Below are 20276 nucleotides of genomic sequence, written 5' to 3'. Positions count from 1 at the left end.
CAGGTAGTGGCTCCAAATGCAAAGGTTCACGATGTGTTCAGAGCCCCACTGAGCATGCGCAAGGGTCCCAATTCGAATAGTTGAATCTGCATGGTATGTACCGGTGTGATAATTTAATGTGCACTCACTCCGCTTTGACTCAGGAATCACCACAATTTCGTTCTTCACGTGTGATAATTCATCACGTGAATTGCCTTGGATTCAAATTGATTCTGCTTCCACTTCAATTCGAATTGGCTCTGGATTTGAGTTCCAGTCTCATGTGTGATAAAGGCCACAGATGCCAACACCTTCTCAAAGCCCTGGTGGTGCAGTGGTTAAATGCTTGTACAGTGGGCCCTCCTTATACGCGGATTTGCCATGCGCGGATTTAAGCATACACGCATGGCAAATCTGGGGAAATTCTCCCCAATGGCGGCGCATATGCATGCGCACCACCATTTGGGACAATTTCCATCCCCCTCCCTCCCTCTCTAACTAACTAACTTCCCTCCCTCCTTCCCCCTTCCCCTCCCTACTTACCTGTTCCGACGCCGTGCCGCTGCCTCCACAGCAGAAGAAGGGTCGGGTGCTGCTTGTGCTGCCCCTGTCCCTTCTTCCGCGGCGGCGGGGGCGAGGAGGATGAGGGCAAGCCTCATCCTCCTCGCCCCCGCTGCCCTTAAAGGGCCAGGGACATCTTGGGGCCAAGAGGCTTCCCAAGCTGCCCCTGGTCCTTTAGTGCGGCAGCAGGGAGGAGGAGGAGGAGCCTGGCTTCATCCTCCTCCTCCTCCTCGCTGTCCTTGAAGGGCCAGAGGCAGCTTGAGAGACAAGAGGCCTCTCAGGCTGCCCCGGCCCTTTAGCACGGCGGCAGGGAGGAGGAGGATGAGGCCTGGCTTCATTCTCCTCCTCCTCGCTGTCCTTAAAGGGCCAGAGGCAGCTTGAGAGCCAGGAGGGCGAGGAGGTGGATGAAACCAGGCCTCATCCTCCTATTCCCCACCGCGGAAGAAGGGCCGGGGGCAGCCTGGGAGGCCTCTTGGCTTCCAAGTTGCCCTTGGCCCTTTAAGAGCAGCGGGGGCGAGGAGGACGAGGCTTGCCCTCATCCTCCTTGCCCCCGCCGCCGCGTAAGAAGGGCCGGGGGCAGCACGAGCAGCACCCGACCCTTCTTCCGCGGCGGCGGAGGAGGTGACGGAGCAGGTAAGTAGGGAGGGGAAGGGGGAGGGATGGAAAAGAGGGTAGGGGAGGAGGGGGATTTTGTCCCCAATGGCGGCACACATTTACGCGCACCGCCATTGGGAACTATAGGGACTTGAGCATACGTGGAATTTGGCATACGCGAGGGGGTCCGGAACGGATCCCCCGCGTATACCAAGGGCCCACTGTACTGCAGCCACTCACTCAAAATCATAAGGTTGCAAGTTCAATACCAACGAAAGGGCTCAAGCTCAACTCAGGCTTGCATCCTTCTGAGGTAGCTAAAATTAGTACCCAGATTGTTTGGGGCAATTAGCTTACACTTGTAAACCACTTAGACACTGCTAGTTCGGTATGAAGCGGTATATAAATGAAGCTGTTTGTTTGTTGTTTGCTGCTGTGTGCACGTTCACATAGCAGCCAGTTTTGGGAGATGGCTGGAAGCTATGGTCGCATTCCCACCCTTCCTCCTGGAAGGCAGCATCTGATAGTGAAGAAAACAGAACATGCAACCATGGATCATCAAAGCACTATCATGAAGAATAGTGTGATAAGATATGGTAACAAACTAGTATGCTTTCATTCTTAAACTAGCACAATTGTGGCAGGACAGCAGGCTGGTGTAACAAAGTCCTCCTCTGATCAAACCCCAGGATTCCGTAGGATGGAACCATGACAAAGTGGAGTAATAGTGCTATAATTCTGTAGTATGAATGGCCCCAGGATCCTGAATCGGAGGATGCGTGCCTCAATTTGTTTTTGTTTTTAAAAGGAATTAATGCAATTTTCAGCCACTTTTTACTCTTTTAAAGTGGCGAGAAATTCCATAAATCACTTTGAAAATAAATAAATTATAGGCATGTTTCCCCTGAATCAAGATCCTGGCCCTTTGGTCCATAATAATAATAATAATACCAATACCTGGGCTGGATCATGCCCACATTTTCAAGAGTGGCATTCATGCTACCAAGAAACCTGTGACAGTAACTACTGTATTAAATTCTAAACATATACCTAGACAAAACCAGCGCAAAGGTTCAGACACATGTAGCTTGAAGAATGTTAAAAGGTCAAAGTAACAGAAACGTCCCCTCCAAACAAGACTTCTATTACAACTATCTGTCAGCAGGTTTCAACTGAAACTCAAATATATGGAAAATATTCCACCTTAACTAAAATCTGGGCCTGAATCCTGGCAGTTGATGACATATTGGGATATAATCCTTGTAAAATTCCCACATTGCATCTTGCAGTTTGACTGACAAGTGCTCTCTGTGTGCAACAACTTCAAGGAGCAGCAGCTGTGGAGCAAAAGTGGGCCCACTTCCCAACACAACTCAACGTACCCAAAATATCATCCAGCTATCAGCGTCATTTTAGCTGAATAAAACAGCCTTGCATATATAAGTAGAGAGAGGAAGGAACATAGCTTAGTGGTAGAGCAAATGCTCTCTTAAGGTCCAGACATAGGAAATTTGGGAGAAAGGGGTAAATGCATTTGGTTAATCATCAATAAGCTAACCAATTTTCAATTACATTTATGGTTGAATGGAAGAATTCACTATTATGATTATCTTAAATTGCTATATAAATTTAGCTTCAACGTCTGCACTAAACACATTGCCAGGATGAAGCTAAAAAATGCCACGCAAGATATGACCTCTCCCATCCTGAATTCTGATTGCATTAATCTTTGAAAATACAACTTCTCATCCAATCCATCAAAAATTCTTCTCTTGCTTTCTCTTGCTCCTTCCTCATCTCACTCACACCCCTCACTTTCTTTAATCTACATGTTTGGATCATGTTATCTAAACCTTCTAATTCTCTCCCCAATGGACTAACAATAAACAAGAGCTAGTTATGCAAAACTCCTACAGAACTAGGCTTTGGATGAAGAACCAGCTGAGAAGTGTAAACTTCCTTAGCTTTTTATCACTCTCACCCACTTAATTGCATTAATAATATTTTTTATTTTTTATTGATGAAATTAAGTTAATGCTGAAATTCCAGATAAAATCAATCACTTAAACTAAAAATAAATTGAATTAAGTTGTCCTTTTGCATTATAAAAATCCCAGCTTATATTGATTTTAAATAGTTTCTATCTCTGCTGATATATCAAGATATATCAAGTTTAAGATGCCCCTTAAAATGTATTTCTGTGTTTGCGCACACCCATGTATATATACATATGTTTAAGACCCCACATAATATGAAGACCTCTGGTTTTATGCTTGTTATTCTCCAATTTTAGTGCTTTTAAAGATTTCAGGAAGCAAGCCCAAAATGTCTCCAGTACAAGACTCTGGAGAGTTAATGTTACTCACGGCAGACACTAGAATAACACAGCATTGGTTTGACTCAGCACAAGGCAGCTTCCTTTATTCAGAAGATCAATCACTAAAGTCAAACTGAATGACATCTCAGCCTGCTCCTATAGATCATACTTATCTTGGAAAATAATAAGCCTGAGAGAGAAATGCAGTCAGTTCACAGTTTTAATGTGAATTTACCTAACTGTTGCATCCTGAGCCTACACACAAGCAGTTACACAGTGAAATGTTTCCAAATTTTGCAATGGGGTGTTCAAATAAAAAAAGAAAGACAAGCACACTAAAAAGGATGCATTTGGGGAACATGCAAAAATTATACATAAGAGAAAAGTGTGCAACTGATATGTTAATACTAGCAAAAAGATGCATATTTAGAAGAAAATCACATGAAAATAAATATTTTTTTAAAAAAAATCACAGATTCAGAAAGGGGATGGAAGAAATTTACAGTTAGATATATTTTCCCTTTACAGCAGCATTGGATAATTGGTCTGTGAGTCATTTCAAGAAAGTAAAATTGATCTAAATTGAAATTAATTGAAGTGTTTTGGTACAGCTTCTTCCCAGAAGAGCTCTTCCAGAAAGAGCTTGGAAAAAAATACTTTTTAGATTACAAATCCCAAAATTCCTCAGTCACTGTGACTGGTGGGAGATTCTGGGACCTGGAACCCCCCCCCCCCCAAATAATAATAACTTTCAAGGCTCGGCTATTTCTTCTTCTGGAACCCCAAAGGAACATTCAAAACATGACAGTCATACAGGCATGTTTCTACCTTCTCAAAGTGAATGGGTGTCATGATGTCAGAGGTGAAGTCACTATGCTTCATCATTTCTTGCCTTAGCTCTGTCAATTCCTGCTTCAGCTCAGCTAGCTTCACCTGATCTAAAAGACATAATTGGACACCCAGCTTTGCATGAACCCATTTGAGCTACACAAGGAGTAGTAAACAATCTATTTATTCAGGGCTTAAGACATGTGGATCCTTAAAATCAGACATGCTAGCAACATCCTTTCACAGATGTGATGGCTGGGGCTGGTCCAAGACATTTTGTGGCTGGAGCTGATGGACACCATGGTAGCCCCTTCCCAGTCCATGTAGAAAACCCAACATGACAAGCAAATGAATTGTAATTTAACACTGGTTATGGACTAGCATTTTCCACTGTACTTGAGGAAGTAGCCTAGTTAAGGAGGCCCGGGACAGGGCCTACACAGCACTCTCCTACATCAGAGAAGAACAGACAGAACTCAGAAGGAAACCTCCCATCACCTGCTGCCTAAGGGAGTAACTTCATTCTGTGTAGGACTTTCCTGGTAGAGTATTGGGACAGGTGAGATATTAGACTTTCAGCAGATTTCCTGGACTTCTTACCAGCAGCACTCCTTGGTTTCTGCATCTCTTGGTCAGTGAGTGGAATATGCACTCCCTCATGTGGCTGGAAAGATTGGAGATGCAGGTCAGGGAGTACCTGGAGGGCAGTAGATATGTCCTCACTGACAGGTAACTTGTGCATTTGGGCAAAGAGGCGACTGGCTGCCAAAATGAAGTTCTTGTGTGTGTCCTGTAAAAACACAGAACCTAGGTTCAGCAATTTTCTCCCACTGTAGACCAATATATTGCTCTTTGCAGACATTGGCAGTGGCAGGCTATCCCTTAGGAAACTGAGTCTCCTTCCCATCCTATCTGAAACCAGTGCTCATCCTATACAGCCAAGATGGGAAACCACCCTCCTTCCCACAGTACTCATTGGGTCAGATGACATCAGGGGATGAGAGCAAATTGCACCATCATTTGAGGCAGTTCACATCTCTCCCTTCCCACCCCAAGCACATGGATCAGAAATCTGGCCCCACTCCTGATCCACTTTCCCCATCACAAAGCTGTCCAGCCCCCCAATCAGGACTGCAACTGGATTTAATGGATTTAAAATTCTTGCAGGCCAGAGGTACCGTATGAATCCTAGAGTAGTTGCAACCCAATTCTCAAAATGCACTCTTTTAACAGGGCAAAACTGAAATGAACTAGTCAGAGCCAATCTCTCTTTTATCAATTAGTGCTTTTTGGACTACCTTAACTATTGTGCTGTCTACTATCATAAACAGCTGTCAGGTGAATAAATTCTTCCCACCAGTTCTAGGCAACAATAAAAAAATAAGATGTGATTTCTATACATTTAACAATTTTCATTTGTGCAAATGTACACATGTCCATTTGTTTAACAGGAAAACTAGGAGGTAGCCAGCATAGTATAGCAATTTCTCTGATCTCTCTTTCATGTTCCTGTGTGTCCCACCCCAGAATCCCCTGTTCCCAAACTGAACTCCCACTTACATTTTTGCAATCAAAATCCAGTTGCCGTGGGCATCGCTTTGGCCCTGACCAGAAAGGAAGCCCAGAGCTTGTCTTCTGGGGATAAAAGCAGTTGAGATCAGTCAGGAAGTAACATGGGTTATGAGGGAAAGAAGTTCAAGGAAAGAAACTTCACTAGCCAAGGGCTGGAAAAAGGCCAAATGTTCCTGCAGTGTGAAGCACTGGCAACAGGAGACCAAGCATGCAGCCAGGGGAAAAAGAAGTCATCATAGGCCAAGAAAAGAGGCATATATAGATAGTTTTTCAGAGTTCAGTCAAAAGTACGAGATTCACAAAGGAACACAAATGTGGTACCTGTCATCATTCATATTCCATAACCATATAATTCAGCTCCAACAAGACACTCAAGAAAAAATACAGTGGAGTCCAACAAAATTACTACCAGAGTTTGAAAAAGATACTTTTGGGGGGCCAGAGGTCCCAGGGGCCATGCTGGATGGAGGATTCTGGGAGCTGTAGTGTAAAGAGTAGTATTTCTAAGCTGTAATTATTATATAAGCAGAGACTGTTACCAACAGGCACTATGACTATAGCTGGCAAGTCACTGACCTGTATTATAGTGCAAATTAAAGATCAAAGGAAATGAACACTAATTTCATAAATGGAGGGAGTAATTGCCTTGGCATTCAAAGGACAAGCATTAGGACTCAAAACAGTATCATTATCGGACTGAGCAAGGAAAAGAAAGGAAATCTGACTCCTGCTAAAGTACTGGTGAGCTTGCAGCTGAGGCCATGGCAAAGGTCTGTGTACACAAACCAGGAGGAACAGGAAGGACTAAGGACAAGAGGTGACCCTAGCCCGTCCTTTCTTATATAAATCAATGAACTTTATTGTTTTAGCCAAAGGCCATGATAAATACACATTACAACAAATCGATACAGTAAGCCAGAGAGAGCACTCCCTGCATCCCAACAGGGATGTAACATGGGAAGATGAAAGAACAGTTATCTTGAACTCATATTTAATATTAGTATCTCATTAACAATTTATTGCAAGTTATCTCATTTTTTCAGAACTTTCTGGCTAACAGAATCTTTGAATCTTACAAAACTGGGGGCAATCATCCTTCTTCATAGCATGTGCTCTCCCATAACTGTGACAATGCTCACACTGTCTATTTTATTTGCTGATTCTGTGCTCTCAACAGGGCTGGTGGAATTGCAAAATCACATACTGCAGGAATGAAGGGGAAAACATGCAGCCCTTCAGGTTTTGTTGCACTACAATCCCCATCAACCCAGCAAGTTCAATACTAGCAAAGGGGCTCAAACTTGACTCAGACTTGCATCCCTCCGAGGTCGCTAAAATGAGTACCCAGATTGTTGGCGGGAATTAGCTTACAGCTGTAAACCGCTTAGACACTGTTAGTTCAGTATGAAGCGATATATAAATGAAGCTTTTTGTTTGCTGCAAGATAATGGGAACTTCAGTCTACTATATAATGGTGACAGTAGCTGGAAGAGCAACTGCAGTTAGTTAGTTAGTTCAGTGAAATCAGGTAACTTGGAGAGCCAATAAGGAACCTGCTGACGTTCTATAAGAAATTTCTATATAAGAAACAGAAGGACTATCAAGTCTAAGAGTAAATTATATATGTTAAAGTTATTAGTGGATGGGGGTCAAGTATGTGCTTTACTGAAAGAGGGACAGTGGGAAGATCACTACTTAGAATATTATCACACATACTTCCTGTCTTGCCACAATCGCGTTATTTAAGGAAACAGCAACATACTGGTTAGGGAGCATTCATTATTGCACTTCTCTGGAATAGTACACAAGTGCTGTTTTTGCAATCGATTTTTCCACATACTCTCTTCTGCATGTCCTCCTTAACTTGCTTTATGCCTTACCCACCCTGCCTTTCGGGCAGGGGCATCACTAGGGACTGTGGGTGCAAGCCACATCAGGTGACACCCTATGAAAGGGTGATACCACTGCTCCCCAAACATCTGTGTTTGGGCAGAAAAAGGCTATGGCAGTCGCATGCGTCAATTTATAAGACTTAAGAGATGGTGTGAGTGGGGCAGGAGAAAGGGGGAGGAGAAAGGAGAAGCCCAGGTGTTTCTTAAAGAAAAACATTTTAAATTTTAAAATAAAATAATTTTTTGAAAAAGTATTTATTTAAAAGCAAACTCTTTAAAAACATCACTTCTTCCCAAATTTTCACTTTAGCCACATAAAACCATGTATATGTAAATACACTTGTGCTGTGGTGTGTAATATGGTAATTTAAAGGTGTAACTTTAATTTTGCTAGTTGTTTATGTCACAACTATTGCCACTGCATTCAGAGATATATAGGAATTTTTATTTATGTTGTACATTAGTACAAAAAAACATTACTAAGGATTCTGTATGGTGTAGTATGGGAGGCGGTGAACAGGGGATAACACCAGGAGTTACCACACTGTGTGATACCAACCCTAGTAATGCCAATACTTTCATGGTTTTTTATTTTTATTGCAATTGCAGAGTTATGGTAATAAAATTTAATTTAAAAAGTAGAAAAGAAATGAAACAGAAAAAAAGGAAAACAGTCTGCTTGGGAATAGCAAAGAAGAAGAAGAGAATCATGGCTACTGACATGACATGACTGTCCAATATTAGAACAGGAGCAGAAGGGATGTATTGCACCTGAGGACTAATGGGAAAGTAGTGATATTGGGAGCTTATTTACGAGTTTTCTTGCCAATGAAAATGCTCTAGCAACACTTTAAAGGCAAAGTAGCAACAAGAGAAAGAGACAACATTATGTAATAAGTATACCCAAAGATGGTATTCTCTAGCTTTAATTTTAGAAGCCTCATGTGATAATGTTCTTAGTTTGAAGACCTCATATTAAACATCTATGAACAAAGTCTGATGCATTTGATTTGAGACATCTGGAATCCAACTCTCAGAGACAGTGTTGAGTGATTATAACAGAGAAATGGAATGTGTGAAAAGAAAAGCAGCAGACACAAAGCTTTAAAATGACTGGGGGAAAGACAAGGGCCTGTTACAGACTGCCAAAATAAAGCTGCTTCAGGTCTCTTTGGAGGTATGATGTTTAAATGATGCATGCATCCTAAGAATCCGGAAGCTGCACCAAAGCTGCACTCCAGTGCTTAGGAATGGAGTGTGGCTTTGGCGCGACCTCTGGACTCTTAGGACCCATGCATCATTTAAATAGCATACCTCCAAAGAGACCCAAAGCAGCTTTATTTTGGCAGTCTGTAACAGGCCAAGGTTTCTACAGAAGATTCAGGTTATGTCTCACATATTCAGGTGGAAAGTTGTGCAGCAGCTGCTGGATATCATGGGAGAAAAGGCGCTCCCAAAGTCTCCGGGCCCAGATCACACAGTCCCCGCAGCTGTCCGGCTTTTCCTGAAGGCTGCAGTGCATTCTCTCGAGTGTCTCCAAAGCCTTCCCTTCTTGGGTCTCAAAGAAACCGGGATCCCTGTGGACATAAGAGGGGACCTAGGCTTTGGTTGAATTAAAGGAAGAATTTTGTTATTTTGATAATTATTCTGATGCGTTTCTGAACAGAGGGAGAAACAGAGTGTTAAGCCATTTCCAAAGGCTAACTCATATAAATGGTTTTCACATTTCTTACTTGGGGTTCATGGGGCAGAGGAATGAATCAGGACATGGAAGCACATTTGGACCTCACGTGGTCTTGGGACACTGACACAAAAGGTCCTGCTATGTCATCCAAAAGATGTAACATTCTTGGCCCCATTCCACAGGGGGAGCCCTGGGGTCAGGTGGCTTCTCCCAGGAACCCTGAACTCATGTCTTCCCATTAAAAACTGAAAGCAATTTGGGAGAGGGGGGAGAGGGGACAAGTGCTGTTTGGAATCTTAAAAGTAAAGGTTAAAAGCAGGGGACAGAAATGAAAAAAAGTCTTGGGTAAGAGCAGGCAACTGAAGTATTAGGTATATTAATATATCATGTTTCCTTGGATTTGTGGGAGACGAAGAACAGTATGGTGTAGGGGTTTGTATCTGACTAGGACTCCAGAGGAGCAGAGTTCAAATCCCTGCTCAGTCATGGAAATCCACTGGGAAACCTCGGATAAATCACACTCTCTTGGCTTCAGAGAAAGGCAGTAGCAAATCCCCTCTAAAAATATCTTGACAAGACAACCTTATGGTAGGTTCACCATCAGTCAGAGTCAACATCAGGGCCCATAACACCCATCCTTGAAGGAACAGCATATCCCATTTCCCCTCCCAAGATCTGGATGAGAGTCAAACAGACCAGCCCCAAGATCACTGAGTGAATATGCATTGTAAACCTTCTCATTCTAAGTAGGGACCTTTGCCCTTCTCTCAGACTGGTGCATTACTCCCAACAGAAGAACTGAGAATAGGGCTCATTCTCCTGTGAATCAGTAGATTCAGTTAAGACTGATATGTGCCCCCCCTGCTATTTCCATATACACAGAGATACGAGTGGAGGCTGCCTCCAAACATTTCTAACCTACTATCCTAGATGCAACCCATGGGTCAGAGATGGACACATTTATTATTCTAGGAGATTTTCCACTCTCTCTGCTTCTCCACACAGAGAATTATTCATCAAGCCCATTTTACTCCCAGTGCTGCCCATTCACACCATGCCTTTATATTTTACCTGTAACCTGCATCTCAGTCAAGTTCCTGCCCTCCCACACTTACTTCAGGAATTTGTAGGTGTTCTCTGCTGTTATCTTGAAAAGACCTTCAAACTGATCTCTGGCCCACTGTAAGAGACAGAGAGGGGGAGAGAAACTTTGGTCAATGGGATCATGAGAAGATCCATTACATAGAGTGAAGCCCTCTGTGTTCAGTGGGGCTTGCGGCTAAGTAAAGATGACCCTGACTGCAACCTCAAAGTATGGTTTTTATTCCACTTCCACAGTTGTCTATTATTCCAGATTTTATTAGACTTGTTAACTATTGTCAAATTGACTTCTGCTTATGGTGACCTTATGAATGAGAGACTTCCAACAGTCCTACTCGGGTCTTGCAGATGGAGGGCCATAGGTTCCTGGACTGAATCTATCTATCTGGAATGTGGTCTTTCTCTTTTCCTACTGCCTTCCACCTTACCAAGCATTATTGTTTTTTCTAGTGAGTCGTGTCTTCTCATGATATGGCCAAAGTATGATTTCAGGAACTATGCAATTCCTTCTTTCCACCAGGTGCACTGGCTGCTTGTCTGTTTTCATATATAATTCAAAGCACTGGTTATGACTAATGAAGCCCCATGTGGCCCAGGTCCAGGCCATCTGAAGAACTGTTTTCTCCAGTTTGTACTCACATGTTTTGAAATCTTCAGAGAGGCCCTTCTCTCTGTCCCATCCCTCTCACCAATACATTTGGTGGGAACAGAGGAAAAGAAGTTCTTGGTGGCTGCTCAGAAACTCTGGAAATCCCTTCTAGAGACTAGACTGATAACTTTCTTGCTATCCTTTCATGGAGGGGGAGTTGCCTTGAGTCCCAGGGTTGGAGAAACAGTAGGATGATTGATAAGAAAGAAAGAAAGAAAGAAAGAAAGAAAGAAAGAAGATATCATCTTGTCTCCTTTTCTTCCTCAGGTCTAGGACATATGGCTATGGAAGACAATTCTCTAAAGACAAGCTCTGACTTCTGAAATTTCCAAGGACTGATGCTACACAACAGGCCCAGCAACATCCCAAAGACACCCAGGATTGTAAGAAAGGAAGGTATGCTCCCCTTCTGTCCCTGCCCCAGAAAGGGAAGCAGCAGCTGAAGTTCTACACAGGGTGAAGGATTTTGGCCAGGCTTATTGATGAAACAGCTGGACCCCATATCCTGCCATCAACATTGCTGACAACTCTGGCCCTCAATGCAGCTGCCTGGAAAAAGTAAATGAAGATGGGTGTGGGGGAGAGGCAGGCAAGGAGCCTAAGATGAGTCCTACTTGGCAGCTGAAAATGAAGCAGTTTTCTTTTGGGATGGACCAGCTGGAGAAAAAGTCAGGTCTTGGCAGGCAGACTATTGCCTGCAGCTGAAAGACTAAAGATCAGTATGCAAGGCCAGCCCAAGAAGTGAAGGACAAGGCACCTTCCCATTCCATGTTCAAAAGGTAACTGGACTGACAGCCAAACCTTTCTTCGGTGCTGGCTGTGGGACAGAGTTGGCCAGACAGGGTCACAGACAGAATAGGGAAACTAGTGAGAAAACGCAACTTCCAAATGATCTACAAACTGACCAAGAAAATCCAGAAAATGCTGTGCTCAGCAAAGGACAGGAGAGACCCTCTCACGGCCGCAGGAGTTTACTGCATACTGTACAGATGTGGACAAGTCTACATAAGAACCATCAAATGCAGTGTTGAAACACAAATCAAGGAACACGAGAGACACTGCAGACTGGGACAGCCAGAAAAATCAGCAGTAGCAAAACATGTTATAAACCATTTGGGGCATAAAATGCTATTTGAAAACACTGAAATTCTAGGCCAGTGATGGCGAGCCTTTTTGGTTCGTCATGCCCGGGGTGGTGCTTCCACCCTCCAGGGGCGGAGCTGCATGCTGGGGGTGGAGCTTCCAGCCTCGGGGGGGGGGGCTTTCCCTGCGCCCTTTCCTGGCCACCAGCTGTCTGAGAAACATCTAGAAGTGGGGGAGGGGGATTGGGAGAGGGGGTGACAGGTGCACGCCTGCTTCTCCTGCCCTTCCTTGGCCCCCAGCTGTCTCTCAGAGACAGCTGGGGATCAGTAAGGGCCCATCAGGGGCAGGAGCAACAGGCGCGTGGCCCCTGCTCCTTTCTGAAGGGCTTCGTCAGACCTGAGGTGTCCTCCGAATGACACCTCAGGTCTAATGAAGCCCTGCGGGGAGGAGGAGACGTACGCCCACCCTCTCCTCCTTGGTCCTCTTCCTTCAGCCGAACGGGCTCCAAGGGGCCCATTCGGCCGAAGGGAAAGGAAGTCAAAGGGAAGGGCTTGGGCACCCATCCCAGGCCCTTCCCTTCGGCCCCTTCCTTTGGCTGAACGGGCTCCAAGGGGCCTGTTTGGCTGAAGGGAAAGGAAGCCAAAGGGAAGGGCTTGGACAGCCCGGAGTGCCACTTCCGGCACGCGTGGCATAGGTTCGCCATCATGGTTCTAGGCCATGCCAGCACCTATCAGGTCAGAATGCACAGGGACACCACTGAAATCCACAAACACCTGGACAACTTCAACAGGAAAGAAGAAACCCTGAAAGTAAATAAAGGTGGGGTTTGGGAGGTCTGCCTGCACCTTGTTTTGCTGCGCAAGGAAGCTGCAGTGGACAAACTGCACGGCTTCCTCACACAGCAAAAAAAACCTGTAAAAAGCGGGTTCTTTTTGTGGCGCCATTGTGACGCTGCAGTGCTAAGCGTCTGTTGCGTCAAAATAGTGGCACCCATCTGTACAGGGCACCGCCATTTTGATGCCCTCGTCGCGTGCGAAGGGCGTCTGGAAGCACCGCCCCTCACACATGATGAGGGTGCACTATAGCGCCCGCCTGTAGAGCACTAAAGTTTGGTTACCAGTCCTGAAACACACCAAAATTAAGACCCAGCATGTGCAAATAAATACCATCCAGGGTTAGGCGGGTTTCCCAGAAGACAACAGATCACCAATTAAATAGACACTCAGAGGCCTTGCCATTCAACAACAGACCAACACACAGATTAATATGCAAATCGCTTCCTCTCAATCTAGGGTTATACAGTATATATACCCCACTCACTTCCATGCCAACATTCTCTGAAAATGTCATCCACAGCTGCTGGTGAAAGGTCTGGAATAAACTCTTCCAGAACATGGACACATAGCCCAAAAAACCTATAAAAAACTATAGAGTTGGCCTCCTTCTTCAGCAGACCAGCTTGTGATGAGGGTGTAGTGCAGGCCTCAGCTCTCTACTCCAATGCCTTGTTGCCACCTCGCAGCATCTGCCACCTGAAGTAGCTAACTCATTCTGCCTAAAGGTACAGCTGGCACTAGCATGATGAAGAACAGAGGCACTCCTACCTGTATGGCATGCTGGATGGTGCTAGGGAAATGGCGTAAGGTACAGAGAGGATGCTCTTTCTCATCCACATCCTGAGCTTGGCCATATAGTTGTGTTAGAAAGGGCAAAATGACCTGAACATGCCCACGGGTACCGTGAGTTCCAGAATCGATCAGTGGTTTCAGGTACTGCACACACCTTTTGGCCACATACACTCCTGCAGAGAAACAAGGGGTGGAGAGAGAGGAACAAGTAAGCCCACTGTGATTTCCTAATAATGTAATTGCTCCCACCCTGGGGACTTGACCTTTGGGGGGGAAATTACCCAGGAGGAGTGCAAATGTGAGCAGCAACTGTTAACAACATGGACAACTTGAGGCAAAAGACAAAGTGATATCCCACTCTCTTCTACATGCAGAATCAAATTGAACAGGCAAATGGGATAGGATCCTCTGCTGATCTTGAGAGCAAGAGGCTAGTTTAGAAGGTGCAATCCAGGCCATGGCACACACAAAGCTCTATTCTCCAGCAAAAGGGAATGATCTGTGCAATCAAGAGGAACAGTTGAAGATAGGTTTGCCAGAATGGTGAGGGTGTCTGTCCCTTTAATTGTTGTGAATAAGAAGGAATTTCAACAGGAGCCCTCTTCAGTTTTCAGTCCTGAAACTCTAGTTGAGGGTTTGCTACTGCCCCTCACCTTGTATCTGCTGCCTGAGATGGTTACCTTAGTCTGTCTGATGATAGGTAGGCCCTGAGTCTTAGCAGTAGTAATCTGAAGCTTTCTGAAGCCATTACCCTTCAGATGCTAGTGAACAGAAGCCTCTGTACAGAATGGAAATGGATCACATCATAGGATCTTAGCTTTGAAAGAGACTGCAAGGGCTGTTTACATACTCTAACTCTCTGCCATGCAGGAATAAACCACCAAAGTACTTCTGAACAATGCCTATCCAACTTCTGTTTAAAACTCTCCAAAGGGGGAGTCTATCACTCTCCATGCCAGTCTATTCCACTGTTAAACAGCCCTTACAATCAAGTTCTTCCTAATGCTTAGATGGCATATCCTGTCAAAGAAGACACGATTCAATACAGAATAAGCTAGCTACATGTGGATAGAGGAAACTGAGATGAGAGAAAGGGAGACCACTGAAAATGATCAGTAGTATATAAATCAAAGACAACTATCTTGTTTGTGTGGACCAGTGCCTCCTGTTTTTGTGGTAGCTGCCTTTCTAGCCTTCTTTTCAGCTATAGTTTAAATTTTTTGAAAAAAACAGATGTAGATAGCAGAAAATAGTGCCAGTTCAGATCTCTTGCTCAGTGTGCATTTGGCTGTCTGACTCCATACTGAAGAATGCAGTATCATATATGCTTGGTAGTGATAAGCACTACTTCCTAAGCATTCAAAGCGCACAGTGTTTTATCACTCCTTACAACAACTATATAGGGTAGGTCAGTTATATCACCGTCATAGTACTGGGGAGTGGGGAGAAAAAACTGCTTGTCTAAGATCACAAGGGAGGAGGAGTTCATGGCTGGATGGAAATCTTGCCCAGGGACTCATGGGACCTTCTGTATTTTATGAGTGAGCATCAGATCTGAACTGAGAAGCCTTTGATCCTTCCAACAATAAGTAGGAGCAGCCCTATTTATGCAAGTCTTGACCCTTGCTTGGTCTCTCCTCAATTCATAATTCAATCAACAATGTAAGACTTATTTGACACATTCCTCCAGGAACTTTCCAAATGTTTCTGGGTATCTCAGTTCCTCTCAAAAGTTCACATTATATTCATGGAGAGGAGGAAAAAATCAAAAATGTGTTCATGTGTTTTTGGTCATGATACATAGGCTACTAGCAAAATGTCCACTAGCCAACAAATGTCTCTTATATTTCCTTGTCCTTCCTTTAGTCATGAGCTACAGCTTGTGTGTGTTTGTGTATGCACATGTCTTGCACAAACACTCTTCTTCCTTGCAGCATCCCACCATTCCTAATGTTCACCATTGACTGCTCAGAGCTCATAACTTGAGGAAGTTACTCTTTCCTGGAAGTTGTAGTCCAAAATAAGTTTGTGCCAAGGTCTATTCTAGCCATGCTACCAAAAAATCCCCATAACAAAAATCAAACTGACTTTAAAAAAACACGTTTCAGATTTATTCAGTTTGAGAATATGGACAACATGTTGCTGAACAGAGGCTAAGGTTGTAGTCTGGAAGTAAACCCCCATGAACTCAGAAGGGCTTACTTTTGAGTAGATGTGCATAGGATTGTATTGTATGAGAATAAACTGCAGTAAGGAAGTGGTAATGCAGGTACTTGGGAGTAAGCTATGCAGAACATAGTGAAACTTACCTCTAAATAAACATGCATGCAACTGCACATCTGGTTTAAATTTGATCTCTGCCATGTATTCTCTATGCAGCCTTAAACAAGACATTCTCTCTCACCCTTCCCATCTGTATTATGGGGATAACAACATCAACAATAACCCTAGAGCCTTGGGCATTCTTTTTGAAGCACTCACTGGCATGAAAGGTGTCTAGGGCATTGACTACGCCATCCAGACCAAGGTAGAAGTCATCTCCATAGAAATGCTCTGTTTCAGGCCCAACCTGATTCTGCTCTACTACCACATTCATATTGGGATTCATGAATTTTACAGCAGTTGCTGCCACCTCTGACTTCAGCTTCTGTAATGGACAAAGGAGATTTTATTAAAGGGATCTGGGAAAGGAAAAAAAAAATAAAAAAAATTAATACAGTCAGCCCTCCATATCCAGGGATTCTTTATCCATGGATTCAAACATCCACAGCTTCAAATATATATATATATACACACACACAAATTCCAAAAAGCAAATGTTGATTTTGCCATTTTATATAAGGGACACCATTTTACTAACCATTGTATTTGATGGGATTCGAACATAGATACATTTTGGTATCCATGAGGGGTCATGGAATCAGACCCCAGCAGATACCAATGGTCCACTGTAGTCTGTTGGTTATTGCAAGAACCATTGGTCAGGGCACCAGACAGAAGCCAAGACTAGGGAGATTGTTGCACTGCTTTCCCTCCAATCTGGACATCGGCTGAGACCAGGCTGGGATCATGTGTTATCACACAGCTCCGTGCCCAGATTGGAATCATCCCATTGCCAATCGGAAAGTCTCCCATTATTTTGCTAAGAACAGAAAAGAAATGTTTTTAGCTAAGGACATGACAAATACGGGATGGTTCTGATCTGGGCATGGAGCTGTGCAATAAGACACAGTCCCAGCCTGTTCTCAGCCCGTGCCCAGATCGGGAAAAGACAGCCAGTGCGATAATCTCCAAAATCTAGACCCCCCTCTTTAATATAAGGAATAGGCTTGATATGTTTCTGTCTTGCACTGATATTCATTCCCTGAATGAATATCAGAGAAATTATCACCCTTCCATTCCCCAAACTTCTTTCCCACCTTCATCTCTACTTACAGACACATCCTGTGGTTGAAAGAGGAATTGCCTGTTGAGATTGGAGTATTCAATGGTATCCATGTCTGTCACAGTGAGGTTCCCACCCTCTCCAGCAGCCAAGCCCATCATTGCAAAATTCTTCAGGAGCTCACAGCCAATGGCGCCTGCTCCCACCTGAGGAAGTTGGTCATAAAAATAAGTGTAGGCTTGATCCAAGATAGTGTCCAATATGCCATGGTAGGGGAGGAAAGTGCATGAGAAGATTCCTCCTCAATTATGGGTAGCTGGTTCATATATACTTTGCTCTGTGCAAAAGCTGTGGGCACCTTTCCATGCAGAAGGCAGGTAGAAACTTACACATAGGTTCTGCCCCCCACCACACCCATGATTGGATACAAGATCCTATTTGCATTTTTCCGTAGAAAACCTACATCACGGCTTTATCTCTGGAATAATGTTTTCTATGTGTTCTTTCCCCTCTTGGCACAAAAATGTTAGCTTCAAAGAGACCCAAAGACAGATGGAATTATAACTGTAGCTTTCTAAACAGTATGCACTGAAATTACAGAGGCTGCTAGAGGCATTAGGAACAGCATCTGAAAACTGAAAACAATATTTTAATAATGCAGTTCTGGAGATGGGAGTGGAAATCACATTATGAGACATCCCTTAATGGAAAGTGAGCTATTTGATAATATATTATGGATGTTTGTTAGCCAAAGCATGTAAAAACGGGAAAACATTTGACCTCAGTACATTGGACTCCATGTGGTTGGCAGTCTAAACTAAACTTTATTTTTGCTGCAAAACAAGCACTGGAAGGAAAACACAGAAGCTCATTAGATCTTTGTGCCAATTCATCAAATGTGTGTAACATATAAAGAACAATATGAGTCCTTCAAACAAGAAAAAGGAGTAAAACCAGGATGTAACATCAACCCAACCCTCTTTTATCTTATAAATCAACTATCTACCATTTTTTTAAAAACTGTTGTGAAGTTCAGGATTACCAGTATATGACTCAGCATCACACTGCTTGTTGAACACTAGTGACCTCACCATGCTCTCACCTCTACCAAAATGAATGACATAGAAGTTTGAACTCGAGAAATGTTTTGCAATGTGTGGGATGTACAGATGAATAGGAGGACATATCCAAATTCTACCATATTTGAGAAGAGGCACTAAATGAATCAGAACACACAGATTCACTTTGCAAGTATAAATTATGTACATCCTAATGATGAGTATGTCATGAAATATTTAGAGAAGACTATCCAGGAAATGTGGGTGTGGAGCACTGAAAATGTTGATCAATTTAGAGTGTATGCATTAATTAAATATCTATAATGACTGTTCATATCTGTCCTCAGTTTTCAAATATTGCATCCAGAAAACTTAAACATATTAAGCAAATTGAAAAAAAAAATATGCAAGCTAGCTCTATTGCATAAATGCAAACAATTTGCATAGTTTATTCTCGCTCCACTAATAGAAACAAAACAGAGAGATAGAGAAACAGAGGAAGAGAGAGAGAGAGATGCAGACTGATGAAAAGCACTCTCTGAGCCAGAGGTGGAGAACCTCTTTGGCCTTGGACTGTCTTCCAATTTAGGAAGGGTCTCAAAAGCTACAAAAGCTACCAAAGACAATAGTGGAGGCAAAAATAAGTAGATAGGGCCAGATGAAATTCTTCATCATGTTTAAATTTTTTCCCACCAAACATTATAAAATACAGTTCAGTTCTGTTTATGTGTATTCAGAAGTTAGTCCCATAACAACAAGGTCCTGCACTGCAAACCAGAATTCAATTCATTCCATGCAACAGCTTCCATGGCTTTAAACAGCTTCTCATCTTTAACCCCCTGACTGAAGATAAGTAGGCGCTCATGGGCCTGACAGGAAACATCTAGCCCAGTGATGGTGAACCTTTTAGAGGCCGAGTGCCCAAACTGTAACCCAAAACCCATTTATTTATTACAAAGTGCCATGTCCCTCTGGCTTTCTAATAACAAACTCTGGCAAACTCTGTGCTGGGGTGACAGCACATGTGCCCACAGAGAGGGCTCTGAGTGCTACCTCTGGCACTCGTGCCATAGGTTCGCCATCACTGCTCTAGACCATGGGCTGGATGAAGCTCATGGGGGTTCCCCATGGTGGTGACAGATCTGTTCTGTATTGGTTTCAAATACACCCTCAAGCAACGGGTAACAAAACCTCACTAACAATGGAACCATTCTCAATTTCCCATAGGTTCTATATATTCAGGCCTATAGTAGGTGATACCCCGGGTACAACCCCAAATAATTACTGTTATTACTCTTTGCATCATTACTGAATAGTAGAGGTGATAAAATTTTGGAGACCACCTTTAACAATTGACTACAGTAGCTGGGATGCCATCTTTCCAGATTTCTCTCTCAGCAGTTGTGGTAGCAAATGCTGTATTTACAAAGAAACTCCAATAACAGCTGCAGAACAAATCTAGGTCAGTTACTCATCATGCAAAAATCAGTCTTCACCTTTCAGGCTAAAGCAGTCAACACTCCCTCTGCCGTAGAACAGTTGAAAAAGAAGCACTAAAATGAAAGTCAAACCAATCTCACAAGATAGTTTTTTGTGGGTTATGTGGCCATGTTCTAGCAGAGTTTCTTTCTGACGTTTCGCCAGCATCTGTGGCTGGCATCTTCAGAGAATGCTTTGCTTGGAAAAAGTTGGTTGTATATATACTGTGAATGCAGGAGTGATTTGCATGTGTATTGTTCTTTGTTAATGGCCGACCTCAGGCTGGAAGGCTAATACAAAAGCAGATATTAATCCTTTTCTGCATTAGCCTCCCAGCCTGAGGCCGGCCATTAACACAGAACAATACACATGCAAATCACTCCTGCATTCACAGTATATATACAACCAACTTTTTCCAGGCAAAGCATTCTCTGAAGATGCCAGCCACAGATGCTGGCGAAATGTC

General features: G+C 43.5%; 1 protein-coding gene across 2 annotated transcripts in view; it reads right to left on the bottom strand.

The window, feature by feature from the left end:
- The window catches only part of LOC149321659 (ubiquitin-like modifier-activating enzyme 1), a 79309-nt gene that overhangs the window by 34663 nt on the left and 24370 nt on the right, over nt 1-20276 (bottom strand). For both annotated transcript variants that reach the window (XM_089526448.1, XM_089526440.1), the window contains exons 13-20: nt 17324-17479; nt 16370-16535; nt 13865-14061; nt 10543-10607; nt 9140-9320; nt 5840-5914; nt 4880-5069; nt 4280-4389 (exon numbers count right to left, since the gene is read on the bottom strand). In XM_089526448.1, the coding sequence (XP_089382574.1) occupies nt 4280-4389; nt 4880-5069; nt 5840-5914; nt 9140-9320; nt 10543-10607; nt 13865-14061; nt 16370-16535; nt 17324-17479 (1140 nt within the window). The remainder of the gene's footprint in view (nt 1-4279; nt 4390-4879; nt 5070-5839; nt 5915-9139; nt 9321-10542; nt 10608-13864; nt 14062-16369; nt 16536-17323; nt 17480-20276) is intronic.

This window comes from Sceloporus occidentalis, unplaced genomic scaffold (genome assembly GCF_023333645.1).
Source record: "Sceloporus occidentalis isolate IW3139 unplaced genomic scaffold, rSceOcc1.0.p SCAF_1, whole genome shotgun sequence".
NCBI classification, from domain to species: Eukaryota; Metazoa; Chordata; class Lepidosauria; order Squamata; family Phrynosomatidae; genus Sceloporus; species Sceloporus occidentalis.
Note: the sequence above shows the minus strand (reverse complement) of the source record. Positions and strands in the feature narration are given on the sequence as shown.